Source organism: Rhipicephalus microplus, chromosome 9, assembly GCF_043290135.1.
Source record: "Rhipicephalus microplus isolate Deutch F79 chromosome 9, USDA_Rmic, whole genome shotgun sequence".
NCBI classification, from domain to species: domain Eukaryota; kingdom Metazoa; phylum Arthropoda; class Arachnida; order Ixodida; family Ixodidae; genus Rhipicephalus; species Rhipicephalus microplus.
In genome coordinates, this window is record NC_134708.1 from 12,937,013 (window position 1) to 12,953,636 (window position 16,624).

Consider the following 16,624-nt stretch of genomic DNA (forward strand, 5'->3'; position numbering starts at 1 on the left):
CTGCCACGTAAAGAACCCGGGCATTTTTTGAAGACGATAGTCTGTCTTGGGGACTTTCGACGAGAAAATATTGGTCTGCCTGTCTGTCCTTTTGTCTGTTTGTCCACTCTTAACAATACTGTAAGAATTCATTGGACGTCATCTTCCTCATCTGTCAATAACCATCATCAGTCTTCGCCCCGTTCCTCTTCATCACCGGCGCCATCTTGCTGTTGCTTGAATAAAGCGTCAGCTGAACCGTTGTATTTCAAGTGGTGGAGGTTTAAAGTTCGAACGGCACCTGACGATAAATCAAACCGCCGAGCCCATCCGCAGTGCCCACCAATATTTCTCAAGGTTCAGCGTTCATATTTGTGCGATTGTAAATTAAAAAGCAATTATTGCGCATATCTGAGGCACAATAACAACGTGTCAATAGCCTGTATGTGTGCCTTTTTACTAGAAAAGCATACATAAGTAATTCTAAGGACCGTAGCGCTTATCACGCTGCGTTGAAGATGTAATTATTACACGAAAAGGCGAGTGTTTCCAACGCTTTGCTAAGACGGCACGGTGGTGGCACCTACCCGTCGCCTTGCGTTCTACGCTGCATCACCTCCGAGATGGGCGCGCACGCTGTGCGCTCATCGTTTTACAAGATTACTGCCAGATAGCGCTCATGCCTCACGTGTGATAAAGCCTTTTGGTCAAGATCGAGGGACTCTAACGTGTGAAGTGACTTGATGCGCTCGTTCGCCTCCGCTGCACGCTCGATGTACTCTGACGCAGCACCTCCAGAATACCATTCACCGATTTTCTTGCGCAGAACATCAAATAAACGATTTGTTCACTCACTCCAGACGCAAGGCTTCCGTCTTTCGACGACTTTTGCAGTATAACATGCAGATACAGGGCCATTTTTTTTTTCAGCAAATATGAAAGTTGTATATTTGAGTGCGGCATTTTGGGAGAACAATTCGCAATAGTCCAGTGTCTGTTGTGTAAACATAATGATGAACTCTTCTGTTTTGTGTGGACGTTTCGTGTGTAGGAACATATATGATCTGTTTTGTTTACCTGTACATGTAGTACTGACATTAATGTCCATGTAGGTGTTAATTTGCGTAGTTTTGTGGTAGCTGAAAATAGTGCGGCGACATCACGTAAGAGGAGATACGTGTCTGGTGCCACACACTTGAGTAAATGCACATCAGTCCTTAAACATATTTAAAAAAAGGAGAAACATACGAACACTTTCCGAGAATCTAACACGCAATAAAAGAATAGTACAAGATTATCGTATACAACCTACTAACCTGTTCGAAATCCCAGTTATACACAACGAACGAATATGGCCGAGGCTGTTTCACAGTTCAATGTGTTTTTTTTCTGTGAATTGCAATCATATTTTTGTTTATGTTCGTGTGTGCGATTCATGCGCGCATGTATGCAAAAATGAAATTTTTCGAGATGGTGACTCCGTGGATGAAACACCCACATGTTAAGCCCGTGACTGTTCCTAGTAGATGATGGTCATTTGACACTTGATAGAGCACTGCGTTTTTTTTTTTTTTCGAGGCGTTTTGTGCTGAATGAAAGAGAAAGAGCAGAAGGTGTACAAGTGAAAGAACAGCTAGGGACAAAGAGTGCTGTGGAGATATAGGTGTGAAACACGCTTAAAATGCAAGCTCTACAAAGGCATGAAATTTATCGGTATTTACTCTGCTGAAATAGTTTATGGACTCGTAAATACGTAAACACAAGTTAAAAATTGCATGTGTGTCAGGATTTAGAAGTTTGTGCTTTAGCGTCAAAACCACTTGCGTAAACTTTAGCTCCAGCCACACTAACCCCCGTATTCCCAAACGCTCCTTCACTCAAGAACTCTCCCCGACTTGAAAAAGTCGACGGGAGCGCCGTCTCTTGGCAGACCAAGTCACTGCATATCAGCAATATTCTGCAGTGATTCTTGAGAAGCGCAGTGTCAATATCAGTCGAGCAGCGGCGCAGTGCTCAACTCAGTCAAGTGAAAGATGGAATTCGAGTCGAGGAGCGTTTCTTAATACGGGGGTTAGTCACCCACTTTCGACGGTTTTTCATGTCTTGGGGATTAGGAACTGTAGCATTTGCGGATGAGCAAAAATAAAGCGTAAGTTGATATCGCTGCAGATAGGCTGAACGAAAGCGAGTCTGACAACACGGCCTTTTATGTCCCATGAAGGCAGACTGGTCGATCTACAGATATTGTTTCCCGCCATTTTTTTGCCGCGGTATCAACATGCAGTCACTTCGCGGAGCTCACTGTCTTGTGCATACAGAAAAAATGAAGGTTCCTAGTCGCCGACCCTGTTTATGAAGGTTATCAAATGCCTCGAAATTGCATTTGCAAGCAGACATCGGTTGCCGAGGCCCGGACACTTGGAAGTGCGGGCTGTTTATCCTGAATGACGCGAATGGTTATCTGTCATGAACTGCTTGCAGTCTATGGCCCACTCTTGTTGATAGGGGGCAGCTGTTACAGTGTTTACACTAGTCTTATGACCAAACGTGAAACTTGAAAGTTCCCTTTAAAAACCTCACTGCTGGCCTCCTCTTTTGTTAAACTTTTGCCGATCGTAGTGGGTTAACGCCGAAAGTTGTGCTAGTTGGTTTGGACTTGAATACATATTCCCACCGAAAATAAAACTACTGCACCCAGGACGATGGCTCGCGCTTCGTTCCTGTTGTATTTTCTGTAGTAATATGTATTCAACTCCAATTTACATGTCGATTTTCTTACCAACCTTATTGAGAGTAACAGACGCATCAGGTTCTAATAGCCCCGCTGTTTTTGAATCGCCTCCATCCCAACTGCACAGATTTGATCGCGACCCTATAGAAAGCACGCTGTCACTTGCTGCCGCAGTATAGTGGGGATACCGTACTGCTTTCTCGTCCTACAACCGAGCCGATGATGGGGTCGCGCGCGCGCTTTGATCTCGGTGGCGCCCGCAGGGCCATGTTTGCGCAGCCTGATGAGCTGGCCGCGTCTCCTTTCTCCTCGCCGACCGACGACAGGCAGCGTTGCTCTTCCCGTTCGGCTCATCCATTGCACGCCCGGCTACACCGAACAGCTGACGCCGCCGACACGATCGCTGCCGAGGTGCGCGCCCGACGTGCGTAAGCGAAAGCAGCGTGGAACGGCGTGTATTCGTAATGGAATCTTCCCACAGCGTCGGCGCATCCGCCGTAGGGTGCGTGCTGGTTGTTCAACAAATCGAACTTCAAATTGAAATTTTGTTCCGCAAGAAGGGTATGTTAGGAGGAGAATGAAACGGTTTGAGGGGGCCTTGAACCTCTAAGCAAGTGCACCGGGTATATCAAAGAAGCGAGCGGCCAAGCTAACCTACTCGGAGAACAAATGTATGCGTTTAAGAACGTGGTCACCCCCCCACCCTGCAAAAAAAAAAAAAAAACACATTACAATGAAGACAGAGAAAAAAAGCAGTCACCATATCACATATGTTGGGATTGATTTATTGATTTGTGGGGTTTAACGTTTCAAGACCACCATACGACTATGAGAGACGCAATATTTGTTAGGGTATAACCGCCCACAACCACAATATGATAATGAGGTGCCGTATATGGTCAGGGGCTCCGGAAATTTCGACCACCTATATAGGGTTCTCTAACGTGTAATGTAAAAACAGCACGAAAAGAGAGATTGGAGAACAGATGGCAGGGCCCTGTGGTTTCTTCTTCAGTCGTTGTCTCTATGTTTGCGCTGTGTTACATCCCAAACATGAACCACCAACTAGCCCGAATTTCGCTTCTAGTGTAACAATACGTGAGTACATGGGCACCAAGCATTTTCGCCTCCATCTAAAATTGCGCCCGCCACTGCCGGGATTCGATCCCGCGACCTGCGGATCAGCGTTCGAGTGCCATAACCACTAGAGCACCTCGGTGGGTGTCATCTCACACATATAAGTTCTTTCAGTGATGTAACAAATATTGTAAAGTTATGTTTCTTCATTAGCCGGTTTAGAAGCGTAGGCAGATGAAATTCAGTAAAGCTAAATCGTGGTGTTTTAAGGTCCTAAACCACGATACGATTATGATGCACGCCGTGCCAGTGTGGCACTTCAGACTAAATTTCACCATCTGGGGTTGTTTTGCGAAACACATTTCGAGCGTGGTCCGAAAATTCTGCCGATCGGTATGCCGATGCCTCTGCGGACTCGTGAGCCAAATATTTTAGCGCTGTACACAGCAGGGAATTTATAATTACGTTTCAAAAAGCGCTACACATGACTCGCTCGTCTCTCGGCAAATTATATAATCGACGGGACCGACTACATCAACGGAGGGAAGGATATAACCAATGGCTCATTTTGTGATTGGGAGAACATGCTCAAGGTCATGAAGCGCATGCTGACAGAGCTTCTTGCTTGTTTTGTCAGAAACCTTCATGGTAAAGTTGCACCACGATGCTAACCCACCACATTGGATTGCAAAGTGTTTGTGTGTCACTTGCACACGTAGCGCGGCAATGCAAAGTTCTGGCCGTTCAAGAATCAAGCGATGCTTCACTCCTTACATGCGAAAGCCACTCGCGTCCACTTAATTGAAACAGAGTGATTCCGTCACCTGATTTGAGAGCAGCGGAGAAACTTATTTCAATATTCAAACTCGCTTGACTTATAAGACTGACTGAGAGATAGTGGTACTTTGTTTTATCATTTCCTCGAGTAGCTTATTTCAATATTCAAACTCGCTTGACTTATAAGACTGACAGAGAGATAGTGGTACTTTGTTTTATCATTTCCTCGAGTAACTCGCTGTTTTCCTAATCTCAGTAGCCTAATAATTGCTCATAAAAACAGCATAACTGTCGCAGAAAAGTAATATTGATATACCCCAATGGGGGTGTAGCCAGAATTTTTTTTCAGGGAGGGGGGTAGTCATTTTGATTTTCGAGGAGGGTACCTTTTAAAAAAGGCCATTTCTTGCTATCTGTGTCATGGTGGGGCTCGGTGTGCCTCCCTTAGCCACGCCTCTGACCACAACTCCACCAGTTACAAGTATAAGAGTGGTGTCACATCTATAGAGCCTCAGAACTGTGACAATGTAGCTCGATCAACTACGTAGTGGTTTACAGTCATCTGTAGCCACATATGTTGCCACATCTCAAGTATATGAGAAGGGTGCATGTACTCCAGCACAACTTGTACGAGACTTGGATTTTCACCAAGACCACCGCAAAAGTATTCATTTCACTGAAGCCCCGTGAACATTCAGTCGCGTGGTTATTTCTTTTGTAAAGTGGAAACTATGCTCGAATGCTGCACGTTCACCACCACGAGACCACGAATCACGTGACCGTCCATTACGAACGCGTCGCAGGTCCAGCGCTCGGCGAGGGAGTGGCGCGGCCCGCTGGACGGGCTGCTCAAGGTCCCCAGGCCGGAGACTGCTGTGCAGCCATTCTTTCACCGGCAGACCACCGCTCCGATTGGTGAGCAGTCACGCTATTTATGACACATATTCAGAAGTTCTTACACCTATTCTATCCCACTCTTTTATGTAGAACCCCTGCACGGTTTTTTTTTTATAGTTTCTGGTAATTGCGGTTTCACGTCCCATAAGCACGACGGATAAGAGCGACACCGCATTGGAGGTCTCCGGGAATTTTGATCATGTAGCGTCCTTTAACGAGCTTTTAAATCTAAGTACACGGACTTCTGGCATTTCGCCTGCCTAAATTCGGCCGCCGTGGTCGATTCAATACCAAAACCATTGGATGAGCAGTCGAGTGTCATAACAGTAGACCACCGTGACGGTGTTCTACTGTAATCAAATAATAGCTATGGTGTGTTATGTGGTGCTCTACGAAGGGCTGATTTCCAAACGCTACGTTTTTTAAAAACTTTTTGGCTGGTTGCCCGGATGTCGCGTTTTTAGATCACAACGATGCCTGGTTGACCTCATGTGTATTTCCAGATGTCTCGTTTTGAATGCCCAGATATCGGCGCTGGCCTTAGGCTCATGGTCACATGATGACCGCCTGCAGTGGGAGCTAAAGGCTTTTTACACTTAATAAAATAAAATGCGTGCATATCTCGTTTCCAGTCACGGCACCGGTGGCTCCAGGAGCTGGAAGCGGTGGCCCAGTGGCTAGCGGGTGGCAGTGTTCGTGCCCACCATTCGAATGCCTCTGCGGAGTCTCCACGGCTACGGCAGCGACTACGGTGGCTTCGACACCAGACTACCGACAGGTGCGCCAAAAATTCGTGGTGCAGAAATACGAAAGCTTACCTTCAAAATAGTGTAACGTCCGCATCCACGTTTGTGCAGCGTGCCCAAGCAGTCGGCCTTGCTCTGCGAGGCGACACCTTGCGGCAGTTTCGAGCTCTGACATGGTGTGCCCAGGAGTATGCGCGGCCTGTTTGACATGCTGGCCTGCTTTGCCCGAGAGACAACGTTGAGAGGTGCGCTTGTTTAATCTAAGATGCACGCACCCTCAGAGAGCATTGGACAACCCGATTCCGAAAAATGACGCATTTCGACCGATAACACGCGCTTTGTTATCACTCGAAACGCTTCGTCATATGGAATCGAGATGTCAAAAGCGCCCCGAGTGATCATGCATTTTCGGTTGAACAAGCTTAGTAACGTATAGCGTTTTGGACATGTTGGCATGTCATAGAGAAGTTTTTTATCGCACGAAACAACGTGGACTCAGAAAGACGTGACACACACAGGCGCTAACTTGAAACAATGTTTATTTCAAGTGATGATGATGGTCTAAAAGCGATGTTGCCTATATATAATAATAATATTAATAATATCTGGGGTTTAACGTCCCAAAACCACCGTACGATTATGAGAGACGCCTTAGTAGAGGGCTCCGGAAATTTCGTCCATACCTGGGGTTCTCTAACATGCACCCAAATCTGAGCACACAGGCCTACAGCACTTTCGCCTTCACCGAAAGTGCAGCTGCTACAGCCAGGATTTGATCCCGCGATCTGCGGGTCTGCAGGCGAGTGCCTTGACCACTATAGAGCACCTTAATTGGCGGGGTTGCCTATATATTGCCACGTTCCGTTTCCCAAGTTTTGTTATCGTCCCAAAACACTACACAATTCTCAGCGCAAACCGCGCCTGCAGTTTTCGAGAAGCTTCCGCACTGTAGTAGATCATTTCGATAAGATCAGCCTACTCTGCGAACTGTACAGATTATTCTGGATCGTACGCCACCGCCAGCGAACATTCGACGGCAAGAGTATAAATGCCGACGCGCTTCGCCGCTTGTCAGTAGTTGATCGACGGCCGACGCTCCGTTCGCCGCTGCTACTTTAATTGGACTTTCCGTTTACCGGGCACAGGTTCGCCCAAATAAACAGTTAAATCCCAACGCAAAGTCTCCTGTCTTAAGCCACGTCACGACCCCGTGACAATATGTGTTTCCCTGTTTCCTAAATAAACATTGTTGCAAGTTAGCTCTCGAGTCACGTCTTTCCGAGTCCGCATTTTTCGTGCGCCAAATAGCTTCCGTTAAGGTAGAGCGTCAACCGTTTTCTCTCGTGCGAAGCAGGTAAGCATGTCTATTAGGCCACGCATGCTTCTGGGCACACCACCTCAGAGCACAGAACTGCCGCAAGGTGTCGCTCCAATGAGCAAGTTCGACCACTCGCGTGCTCTACGCAGACGTGGACGCGCCTGCACCATACTTCAAAAGCATATACTGTGCAACGCGCACTGCTCCCTGTCTTGGCTAACAATACGTGATGCCGAATGGGCATATATCTTGAATTCATCCGATGGCATCACACCCGAGGACGAAGGGAACGGGCTGTGAGGAAAAAAGGCGACCATTCGCTAGGGAATACCGTGCGTTTTTTTTTTTTGCAGCGGCAACCTTTCCACCTGCATGATCGTACCGCTGACGCATGCCTTTGCTAAAACGATCAAAGCAGTTCATCCCCATTCGGCTACGTAACTGGGACTGTGCTGTACACAGCCGCTTTTAGCGGCGCATCATTTTGCTAGCATCGCGTAAAGCTACGCTACGGTAGCTACATGCGTGACAACGGCACCAGCATTCTTTCCTGAACTCCTGGTTTCTCTGTTGCCAGCGATAGCAAGGATATCGAAATAAGTTTCCAATAGAAGACGCGCTTCCTCTTAATGCTACTTTCTGGCACACTGAACAGTCACCGCAGAGCACTGGTCACGCCGCTCACGTGTTCTCGTTAATAAGAGACGATCGCGTACGGTACTCACGAATCGATGTGCGACAGTGGAAGCGCGTGGCCGCTGATACCAGGAGCGTCAACCATGGGTGCCGGTGGAAGACAGCTGTTTCACTGTGGTGACAGCGGTCTTGGCGCACCGTTACTTCTTCCTGTCACCAGTGGGGTTGTTCTGCAGTGCACCGTAGCGCCAGCGTTGCGCAGCGAATGACGCGCTGCAAATGACGGCGGGCGCAGCAGAGTCGCTTTCGTCAGCGTGTAAGCTAGGGCCCACCAAGATTCCAGCGCACTTCGCGACTGGTAACAGTAGTCGTGTGTCAAAAACACACTCTCTCTCGCGCGCTATAGGCTCCGTGCAGACATAACTCATGAAGGCGCTTCTAGCCGCAACAGGCGCCGATACGGAAGGATTCTCTCAGCCGCTCGCACTGGGGAGCGACTCCGGAACGATGCCTTTTCCGATGCCAATGCTTTTCGAGCCTTTCGCGCTTGGTCAGTGGACAGGGTGACGGTTCGCCCGCGTTGTCAACGCGATCAGCCGGATACGAGTGTTGGACGATAAGAATAGCATCGCATAAGATATCGCTCCGCGATATCACCGCGGCCGTGACTGTGCAATCACCGCTGTCGTCCGTTTCAGGCTACTGCCGAGTTCGCTGCCACATTAGCCCGAGGGTGCATGATGAGCGTACCGTGTTCAACGGGCCCGTCGCCTCCATTGTCGTTTTCGCAAAAAAATTGATGTGGCCGCGTTCACCGGGTCCACAAAGTCTGTTAAAAAACACATACACACGCGAGAACAGTACGGTTCTCTCATGGCTGCTAACAATTCACCGTCTTTTCAAAGCAAACTGGAACGAAAACGCCTCAAGTGAAGCACCAAAACATGGCGCAGCGGCCAATTGCCACCTCTTGCGTCGTCTATACTCCCGTATACCGCCAAATCTTCTGCCGTGGGCGCCTTGGCGCTGGAGGCAGCGCGCCACGGTAGCGGCTCCTAAAGTATGCACGGTGCGTATACCACAATGCAACAACTTACTTCCAAAAATGCCCGCAAGCGGGTGCTCCTTACACAAGCGGCCACGCGCTCACACTATTACATTCCAATCTGTGTCAACCTTTATGAAAGGGAACACGCGAGCGCGTGGCCTGCGCTCTGCGGCGGCTGCCTACAGCATCATCAACCGACGGCTGAAGACAGCGCACCGCTTTTTGCGGCACCACGCGTTGTCATACCGGAGCAGGATTGTTAGCTAGCAGCGCTTGTCCAACAACCATGACTCATTATCTTGTCTGGCAAGAGATGACGGCAAAAGTGGACGTGTTTTTCGGAGTCGTTGGTTGACGGTGCACTAGGCGGCCGCCACACACCGAAGGCCACGCGCTTGTTTGTTCCCTTTCATAAAGGACGACAGTGTAGTACATTTAGTTAAACAGCAATTTGAAAACATCAGCGTAAACAAGGTGACCTTGCAGTTGCAGCTTTCGTTGCTCTACTTCGAATTGATCCCCTTTAATGTGCGCTGTTATGTTGCAGGCGCCGGACCCATGCAGCATGGCCACCATGATGTCCTCGGCCATCGAGATGCACGCGGACACGGTCTTCCAGGTCATTGACAAGATCCTCTCTGTGGACGGCAGGCCGCCGGAAAATCGTCTCTGCAGGTCGGTATATACTATACAGCAGCTGTAATTGATTGATTCGTCATCTACACCTTTACGCTTCGTGAGTCAGCGCTCGTGTTGCGTCGGTCTTTATCCGGTGTCCTTCTTGGTTCGTTTGCGCCGTGTGTAAGGATGCTGTTTATACGGAGCGGCCATTTTATGCTTTGTGACATTCCACACACCACACGTTTAATAAAAAAAATTGACGACGTGAAGGACGCGCGAACAATTGAGAGAAAACGTTATTACCTATAGCTAATCGGCTGTTATGAAGCCCGCAAGGTGGAAGTACTCAGTATTCGCTTGCTTCAAATTGAAAATTGTTTTGCCGCGCTTCACACTTGCGATTCATCGTCGAAGAGTTGCGATCGCTTAGCCCTATAGTTAGCTCTGTTGCTCCAGAAAGTGCTGGTACAGCCAGAGGCCGAGGATAGGATACACCCCCGGAACTTATTACGTTTTACATGATCTAACACACACGAACATAACATCAAGAGGGATTGAACGTGCCCGGCAAGAAATCTGGCTGCACTCCTGCCAGGAGTTGCTGTTGGAAGCCGTTTCTCAGGGTTTACAACCTCGGGCCAGGCTTATAGGTTGTCTTTAACTGGGAAGCTTTATTTCCGAGAAGTATATTTTTGTTACATTTGTAGTTTCATGCAAAAAGTTTGTGGATGACATCTCTCAGATTTATCTAATGTTTGCTGTGCCTTTGAATGTTGATTATACACACGTGGAACGGCACCATAGAAAGGTCGCCAGAATCTTCGTCTAAGCCGCGAGGCTTTCGAAATGCACATCGCTGCTAGTGGTTCCGCTCGCATTTATCTGACCTATTTTGAACTAGATCAAATGTTTGTGAGCAAGGGGTATCGCTGGAGGCGATGTTTCGGCAAGTAGAATCATTTTCATACGGAAGGAAAAAGGTGGTAGTGTCTGAACGAATACAAAGAATGAGACAAATACAAGGACATACGTTGTACAACTGAAGTTCTTACTGGCAAGCATCCCTTATATACAACCAGCATCAGTACACATATTGCCACAAAGGGTGCGAAACGAACATCATGATGACAGCCGACAGACAGCCTTTTCGAAAAGAAAAAAAAACACTACACTATACTTATCTCGTCCTTATGGTATTAATTCTAGGGCTGGCCCCTCGTGCCTTCAGTATGAAATCAAACTAACTCACCCACTTATCTGCAAGACTTGTTTTATTCGAGGCTTCAAGAAGGCAAGTCCGCTTGTCGTACAGTCGGCTCTAGCGGTATCTCGAGGGCTTCAGCCTCATCGTCTTCAGCGACACCTTGAAGAGGCGAAAGGTTCACGAACTTTTCGTCTCTTCAACCTTTCATATTTCCCTGAACTTCTGCCTATCTTGTATCTCTTGAAAAGTAGGCAGTGTGTCCTAAAATGGCATCGGCTTCTTGCCTCAGCAGATTCCATGGTCAGGATTTACATAAGTGGCGTGTATAAAAAACACTCGAACTTCGAAGCATATGCTTGATCCTCTCCGCATTAAAACTGTTGCAGGCAACCAACAGACGTACCGCAGCCACCACAAGCTCTCACTGAAGCTGGAGAGGAGGACTACGTACTTACGTCTCTGGATGACCCGGATATTTCACAGAGGTTCGTGGGTGTATCAAATGAGTTCATCTTTATTTCGATATAATGGTCAAGTTGCGCTGTGCATGCAGTCATTAATTTAACATGAAAAAAAAAGGCAGAAGTTTATACCTGTGATGTAAAGCTGAAGAAACATTGAACCTGGTTGACATTAGGAGCTTAACGTCGCTTTGTTCGGTGATGCCTCAGCCTTCCCTTGACGTAGACAGAGTAGAGTCGAACCACAGCCTCTCAGAGACTATACGCAAGATTGTCGATGCTCCGGCGCCAAAAACTAATGCGCAAATTTTGTTGTGGCACCCCCGGATATTTCGTCACTCGGCTCGAGCCTCGCCGGGCAAACTCCGCTTGGCGGCTGCGTGGACTGTCTCCGTCTACGGCCGCGGCTTGGCAATGGCTGCTCCTCTGCACATGCGCGGATGGGCGAGGTTAAGCCATACTCAGGTGACGCGCTGCTGTGGCTTGATTATCGATAGGCAACGACGCAGAGGGCTTCTTGCGGACATCCGACATTATATCTCGAGCTGTAAGGGTTTCATTCTTAAGAAATTTAATAAAAAAGTCTGTTCTCGGTGGGTTCATAGTTACAGTAGTGTAATTACACACGAAGGCTACCTCATGGACAGCCGCGACTAGCGCCACTCGCGCGATCGTTCAGGACTGGCGACCGAGAGGCTCTTCAAACCAACCTTGTTCATCCCTGCGCGCGACCTATACCATCGCCACTCTAGACTCGTCTGCTCGAATCGCCAATGCATCGTAAGATAATTTGAAGTCCCGGCCCTGTGAGACTGCAGTCACGTGAATGAAAAATTGAGCAGCCAGCGCGTGAACCACAACGGACGCGTTTCGATCGAAACCGGCAATTTGCGACTATAACTTGGTCGTGCGATTAGTGCCATTCGCAGGTGTGAACAAGCCCGTGCCTTGTCGCGAACGTGCAGCCATGAACCTGCACCACGATCTCGCACAATTTCAAGTCCTTCTTACGTCAGCTTTGTCTGCATTGTCACGAGAAGAAGAAAAAGAACTTTACTGAACAGAGGAGCTTTAATTGCATTGTGACCGCATATGTGCCGGCTGTTTCTTTCACATACGCGTAATTCCGTTGTTTCAGGTAGAATTAATTTCATTGATTTCACATTTAAATGCAAGCTTTAATGCTCGACTTCGTTTTCGTCCCCTCCTGCCGCGAGACGCTTGCCGATAAAGCGACGCGTCGGTCAGCTTCTTTATCTCGGACGTGGTTGAAGCGGGGAGGACAAGCTTACATGGTCGCTCCCCGTGATAAAACTTCTTACTTCTGCAGATATAAGTCAATGACTTCTTTTAACCTTCGGAAAGAACATGAAATATTAGCGTGTGTCACTGAAGAATGTTGGTCAAAATGCGTTTTCATATGGCTACAGAATTTGGTGGGTTGCAAGGAATAAGTCAAAGCACGTACTTTACCTCTGATTTTATTTATTCGTTAACCGATTGCAAATGAGCAAAAAGAGTGGGCGTTGTCACAGCCACAGCGGTCGCCTCGTCATAAATTTAAAGTACAGAACTGTCTCGAGGTCATAGACGAATAGAAGCGACATGTTTTTTGAAGATGTGCTATAAATGAGAACAGAATGCAGACACAAGTGAAAATTTTTGATCCCATGACTGTCTGTGGAAGGACGTCGCCTTCGAACATGCGTCGGTGCATGAATTAGTACTCTGCTAAGCCAGACGAGCCTGAATCATGTTGGGATAGCTTGTTCACATGCAAACGTCGAAGCTTGGCACATATTTCTTGCACTTTATACAAGAAATATTCTGCCGGTTGAACGAGATAAAAACGTGGGACATCGCAACTATAAGCACGTGAGTATAGCTAGCGAGATCACGTGCATCTTCATCATTTAGCATCGGCATCATCGCCGTTCTTTTGGTGTGTCTTTAAACACTCCCCCTCCCCATCTGCTTCCATGAACAGCCAGACAACGACGACGATGGCGAAAGGTAGGATAAGACAGCAATGCTTTCAAATGGCTCTCTCTTTCTCTCTTTCTAGATTTTTGAAGCTATAGGGTTATTTTACATTGCATCAAAATGTCTTCTTTCTAAGCACGTAGTTAATTCGCTGTTGTCTTCTCTGTAACCATAACAAAACCAAACTATATGCTACTGGTAACCACAATTCGCTCCCGTGTCCTTTCTATGCAGGTTCTTCGCGGCTATCGACAACATTCTGCAGGATTACAGCGGTAGTGGCGGCACGGAACATGCTCCAGGCATGCAGCACCCGCCGATGGCTATGGCAGTGAGCCACGGTGGTGCAGTTAGGGTCAGGGAGCCGTCGTCATCCTCCTCGGACTGCCTGCAGCACTACCACCATCACCACCATCCACGGCCACCCTTCTGGCCGCCGCCGCCTCACGCCTCTAGTTATCCGAGCTCGCAGTTACAGTGACGGCGACCTGTCTCAGCCCGGATGTCGCACCGTACCCGTGAATCCCGTCCTTTTCCACCCCTCTTGTCAGTCAGCAGCGCCTGTCATATCTGCACCTGAGTAAAGATGCGTTAAGTTTGCTACACGTATTGCGTTTTTGGCACACTCTTCTGGGGACCATGAACAGCTACGGAGCGTGTACAGTGAGCCCCCCCCCTTCCCCAGTCATTCAATGGGGAGGCGCCAATTTACCAGCTTGTGTAACGCTGTCCCTCCGTACATCCCCACTGAGCATGCTCGCGTCGCACCGCAGGTGTTGGAGCGGTGCCAATTAGGTCAAGTCGCAGCTGCGCGTTGGCTTCACTATCTACCTCACACGTAGCAGCTGCCGGCCCTTCCACCCGCTCGCAACACACTTCTCTCTTACTTAATCCTCTACACCACCCGCAACGCTTGACCACCCGTCGAGTGGAAACACTAGACAGCTTTAGTTGTGCGTCCGCAGCAGCCATACGGTCGCAGCCTGCCAGCCGATAGCAGGTTGCGTCCGTACGGCAGCTGTGGATGCGCAACTAAATCTGTCGCTCCATTTTTTGCATCCATTACATAGCACACTTTTTTGACTACCGAAAAATGAAGGGAAGGAGAGGGCGAGGCTGCGACGAAATTTACTGCCTCCAAAGGCTTTCCACACTTCACTTGGTTTTGCACTGCTTCAGTGATTGGCCCACCAAAAGACTTCGTCATGCGACTTCTCATGATGTGAAATTCTGACTCCACGATGGCGTTACAAGTTATGATTGGTGACGTCATTGCATGACTTTATGCAATATTTGCGTTGGCGCCTCCGATGGTGGTTTATGGCGATTGATGAGGCCGCACGCTCTGCGCGACATCACTGCTACCAGTGGGTGGTTATAATATCGACGTATGCACTGCTCCCGCGTTCTTGCTAATCACGAATCACCAGCGTGCCCAGCAAGCTTCACTAAAAGTACTAGACAACCTTAAGCAATTTCTCAACCTCCCGTCTGTCTGGGCCCGCAACAATACCTTACGCGCTTGTTTGCGCTATCAATCAATCTTCCAAATATTACAAGTTTAGTCAAGATCTAGCCCTAAAAAGAGTAATAAATTCTGTTTGTCGTTTTTCTTGTTTCTATATCGCATTCAAGCATTACCCACTCCCCTCAAATTTAATAAGAGGCAATGACTAATTTTACATAAATGGAAGAGTGGGTTTGGAGTTTTTTTTTTTTACTCTTCCTATAAAAACTCAGAAAAAGGTCCGCCATAACTGCTAAGGTGAATTTACCTCCAGTACCATTGTTCAACAGTTTACAACGAAAGTTAGTTACCGACACTGGAGAGTCAATTCGTTTGCCGCAAAGTGCTTCAAAGCACGCTTACAAGGAGCGCATAGATGTCAACAAAGCAAAGGCAAAACGTCAATGCGCCAAGCCTCGTGCATATATACAGCTCATATCGAACCCGGAAGTGAGATCAGGTATTCGGAAACCCGAGACGTAAAAAAATACGTAGGAATCTTTGAAGCAGAAGGTCTTCGCATTACACGAATGTGCAGTAGCAGGCACAAAGTCCGACGTGTCCTCTGAAAGCACGAGAGTTTAACTCTGACCGTAAGCCTTTATCAGTCGCAACTGCATACTTTCCCTCGCATTTCCCTCTTGTGCGAGTAGTTCAAGCAAGGTATTTTCATCTACTCCTAGCTAGAACCACATGTGGGGAGTAAAAGCGTGAACGGAAATGAAGTCTAAGCAGTTCTTTTATTACCAGTTTTGAATGCGCAATGTCAAATAACCATTAAATACTAATAAAACCGTGCGATGGTAAATGTCACAGATACTACGACATCCCAGCGCCTAGCTGGCTTGCTACCCTGCACTGAAAGGGAGGAATTGGAAATAAAAGTGATAAGAAGTACGCGTGCGCGCACACACATACACTAATGCACTGGTCGCGCTTCGGTGGTAAAAGTCGAGGATACTATTGCATTGGTGTATCTCTGTGTGGCATGTCGCTCGAGTGGATACCAACACTGCTTCTCTTGGCGACGTTTCGTGTAATCTATGCACGATATCGAGACCAAATGTAGCGTAGGTGTCATGAAACACTGTACATTATAAACCGTTAACAGTGATCGTCGTTTAGCGAGGCACCGAGCCACTATGCACGAAGTAAAGTTTTCTGATCAAGCTAAATATCGAGGTTGCAGGACAACGAGCACCACGTGCCGATAAGCATATCTAGTAATACAAGAAACATAAAAGGTGAACATGGTTTATTTCACACACACACGAATGGCATTGTGCACAATGAGGAAGGCAATTGACTGGCATGCCTCTATATATTATACAATTAATGATTCGTGAGCTAAAAAAAAACACAAACGAAACAAAGTACGTGAACAATAAAATAGAACATATCACACCCTCAACCCTCCCAAATCGCTCCATATTGCGCACACCAACCTTATCCTACAATATGGCATATATGAATGCTGTGGCCTTTACATCAAATACGAGCCGATTTTAAAATTTCGCATTTCCGCTATAAAACAAATGTATTCGAAACGAGGGCAGATGATTCTCAGCTACTGTACTGTACAAGATCTACGCAGTAATGCACTCTTAAAGGCAACTAGTTAATCGTCGCCGCTTACCAG

The 16,624-nt window shown here is 47.6% G+C and overlaps 1 protein-coding gene across 1 annotated transcript in view; it reads left to right on the forward strand.

Annotated features, from left to right (window-relative positions):
- The window catches only part of LOC119164866 (uncharacterized), a 62,951-nt gene extending 48,870 nt beyond the window's left edge, over positions 1-14,081 (forward strand). Inside the window, exons 6-10 of the mRNA XM_075872731.1 lie at positions 5,368-5,479; positions 6,094-6,239; positions 9,757-9,884; positions 11,421-11,519; positions 13,713-14,081. Of these exons, the coding sequence (XP_075728846.1) occupies positions 5,368-5,479; positions 6,094-6,239; positions 9,757-9,884; positions 11,421-11,519; positions 13,713-13,959 (732 nt within the window). The 3' untranslated portion in view covers positions 13,960-14,081. The remainder of the gene's footprint in view (positions 1-5,367; positions 5,480-6,093; positions 6,240-9,756; positions 9,885-11,420; positions 11,520-13,712) is intronic.
- The last annotated feature ends 2,543 nt before the right edge of the window (positions 14,082-16,624 follow it).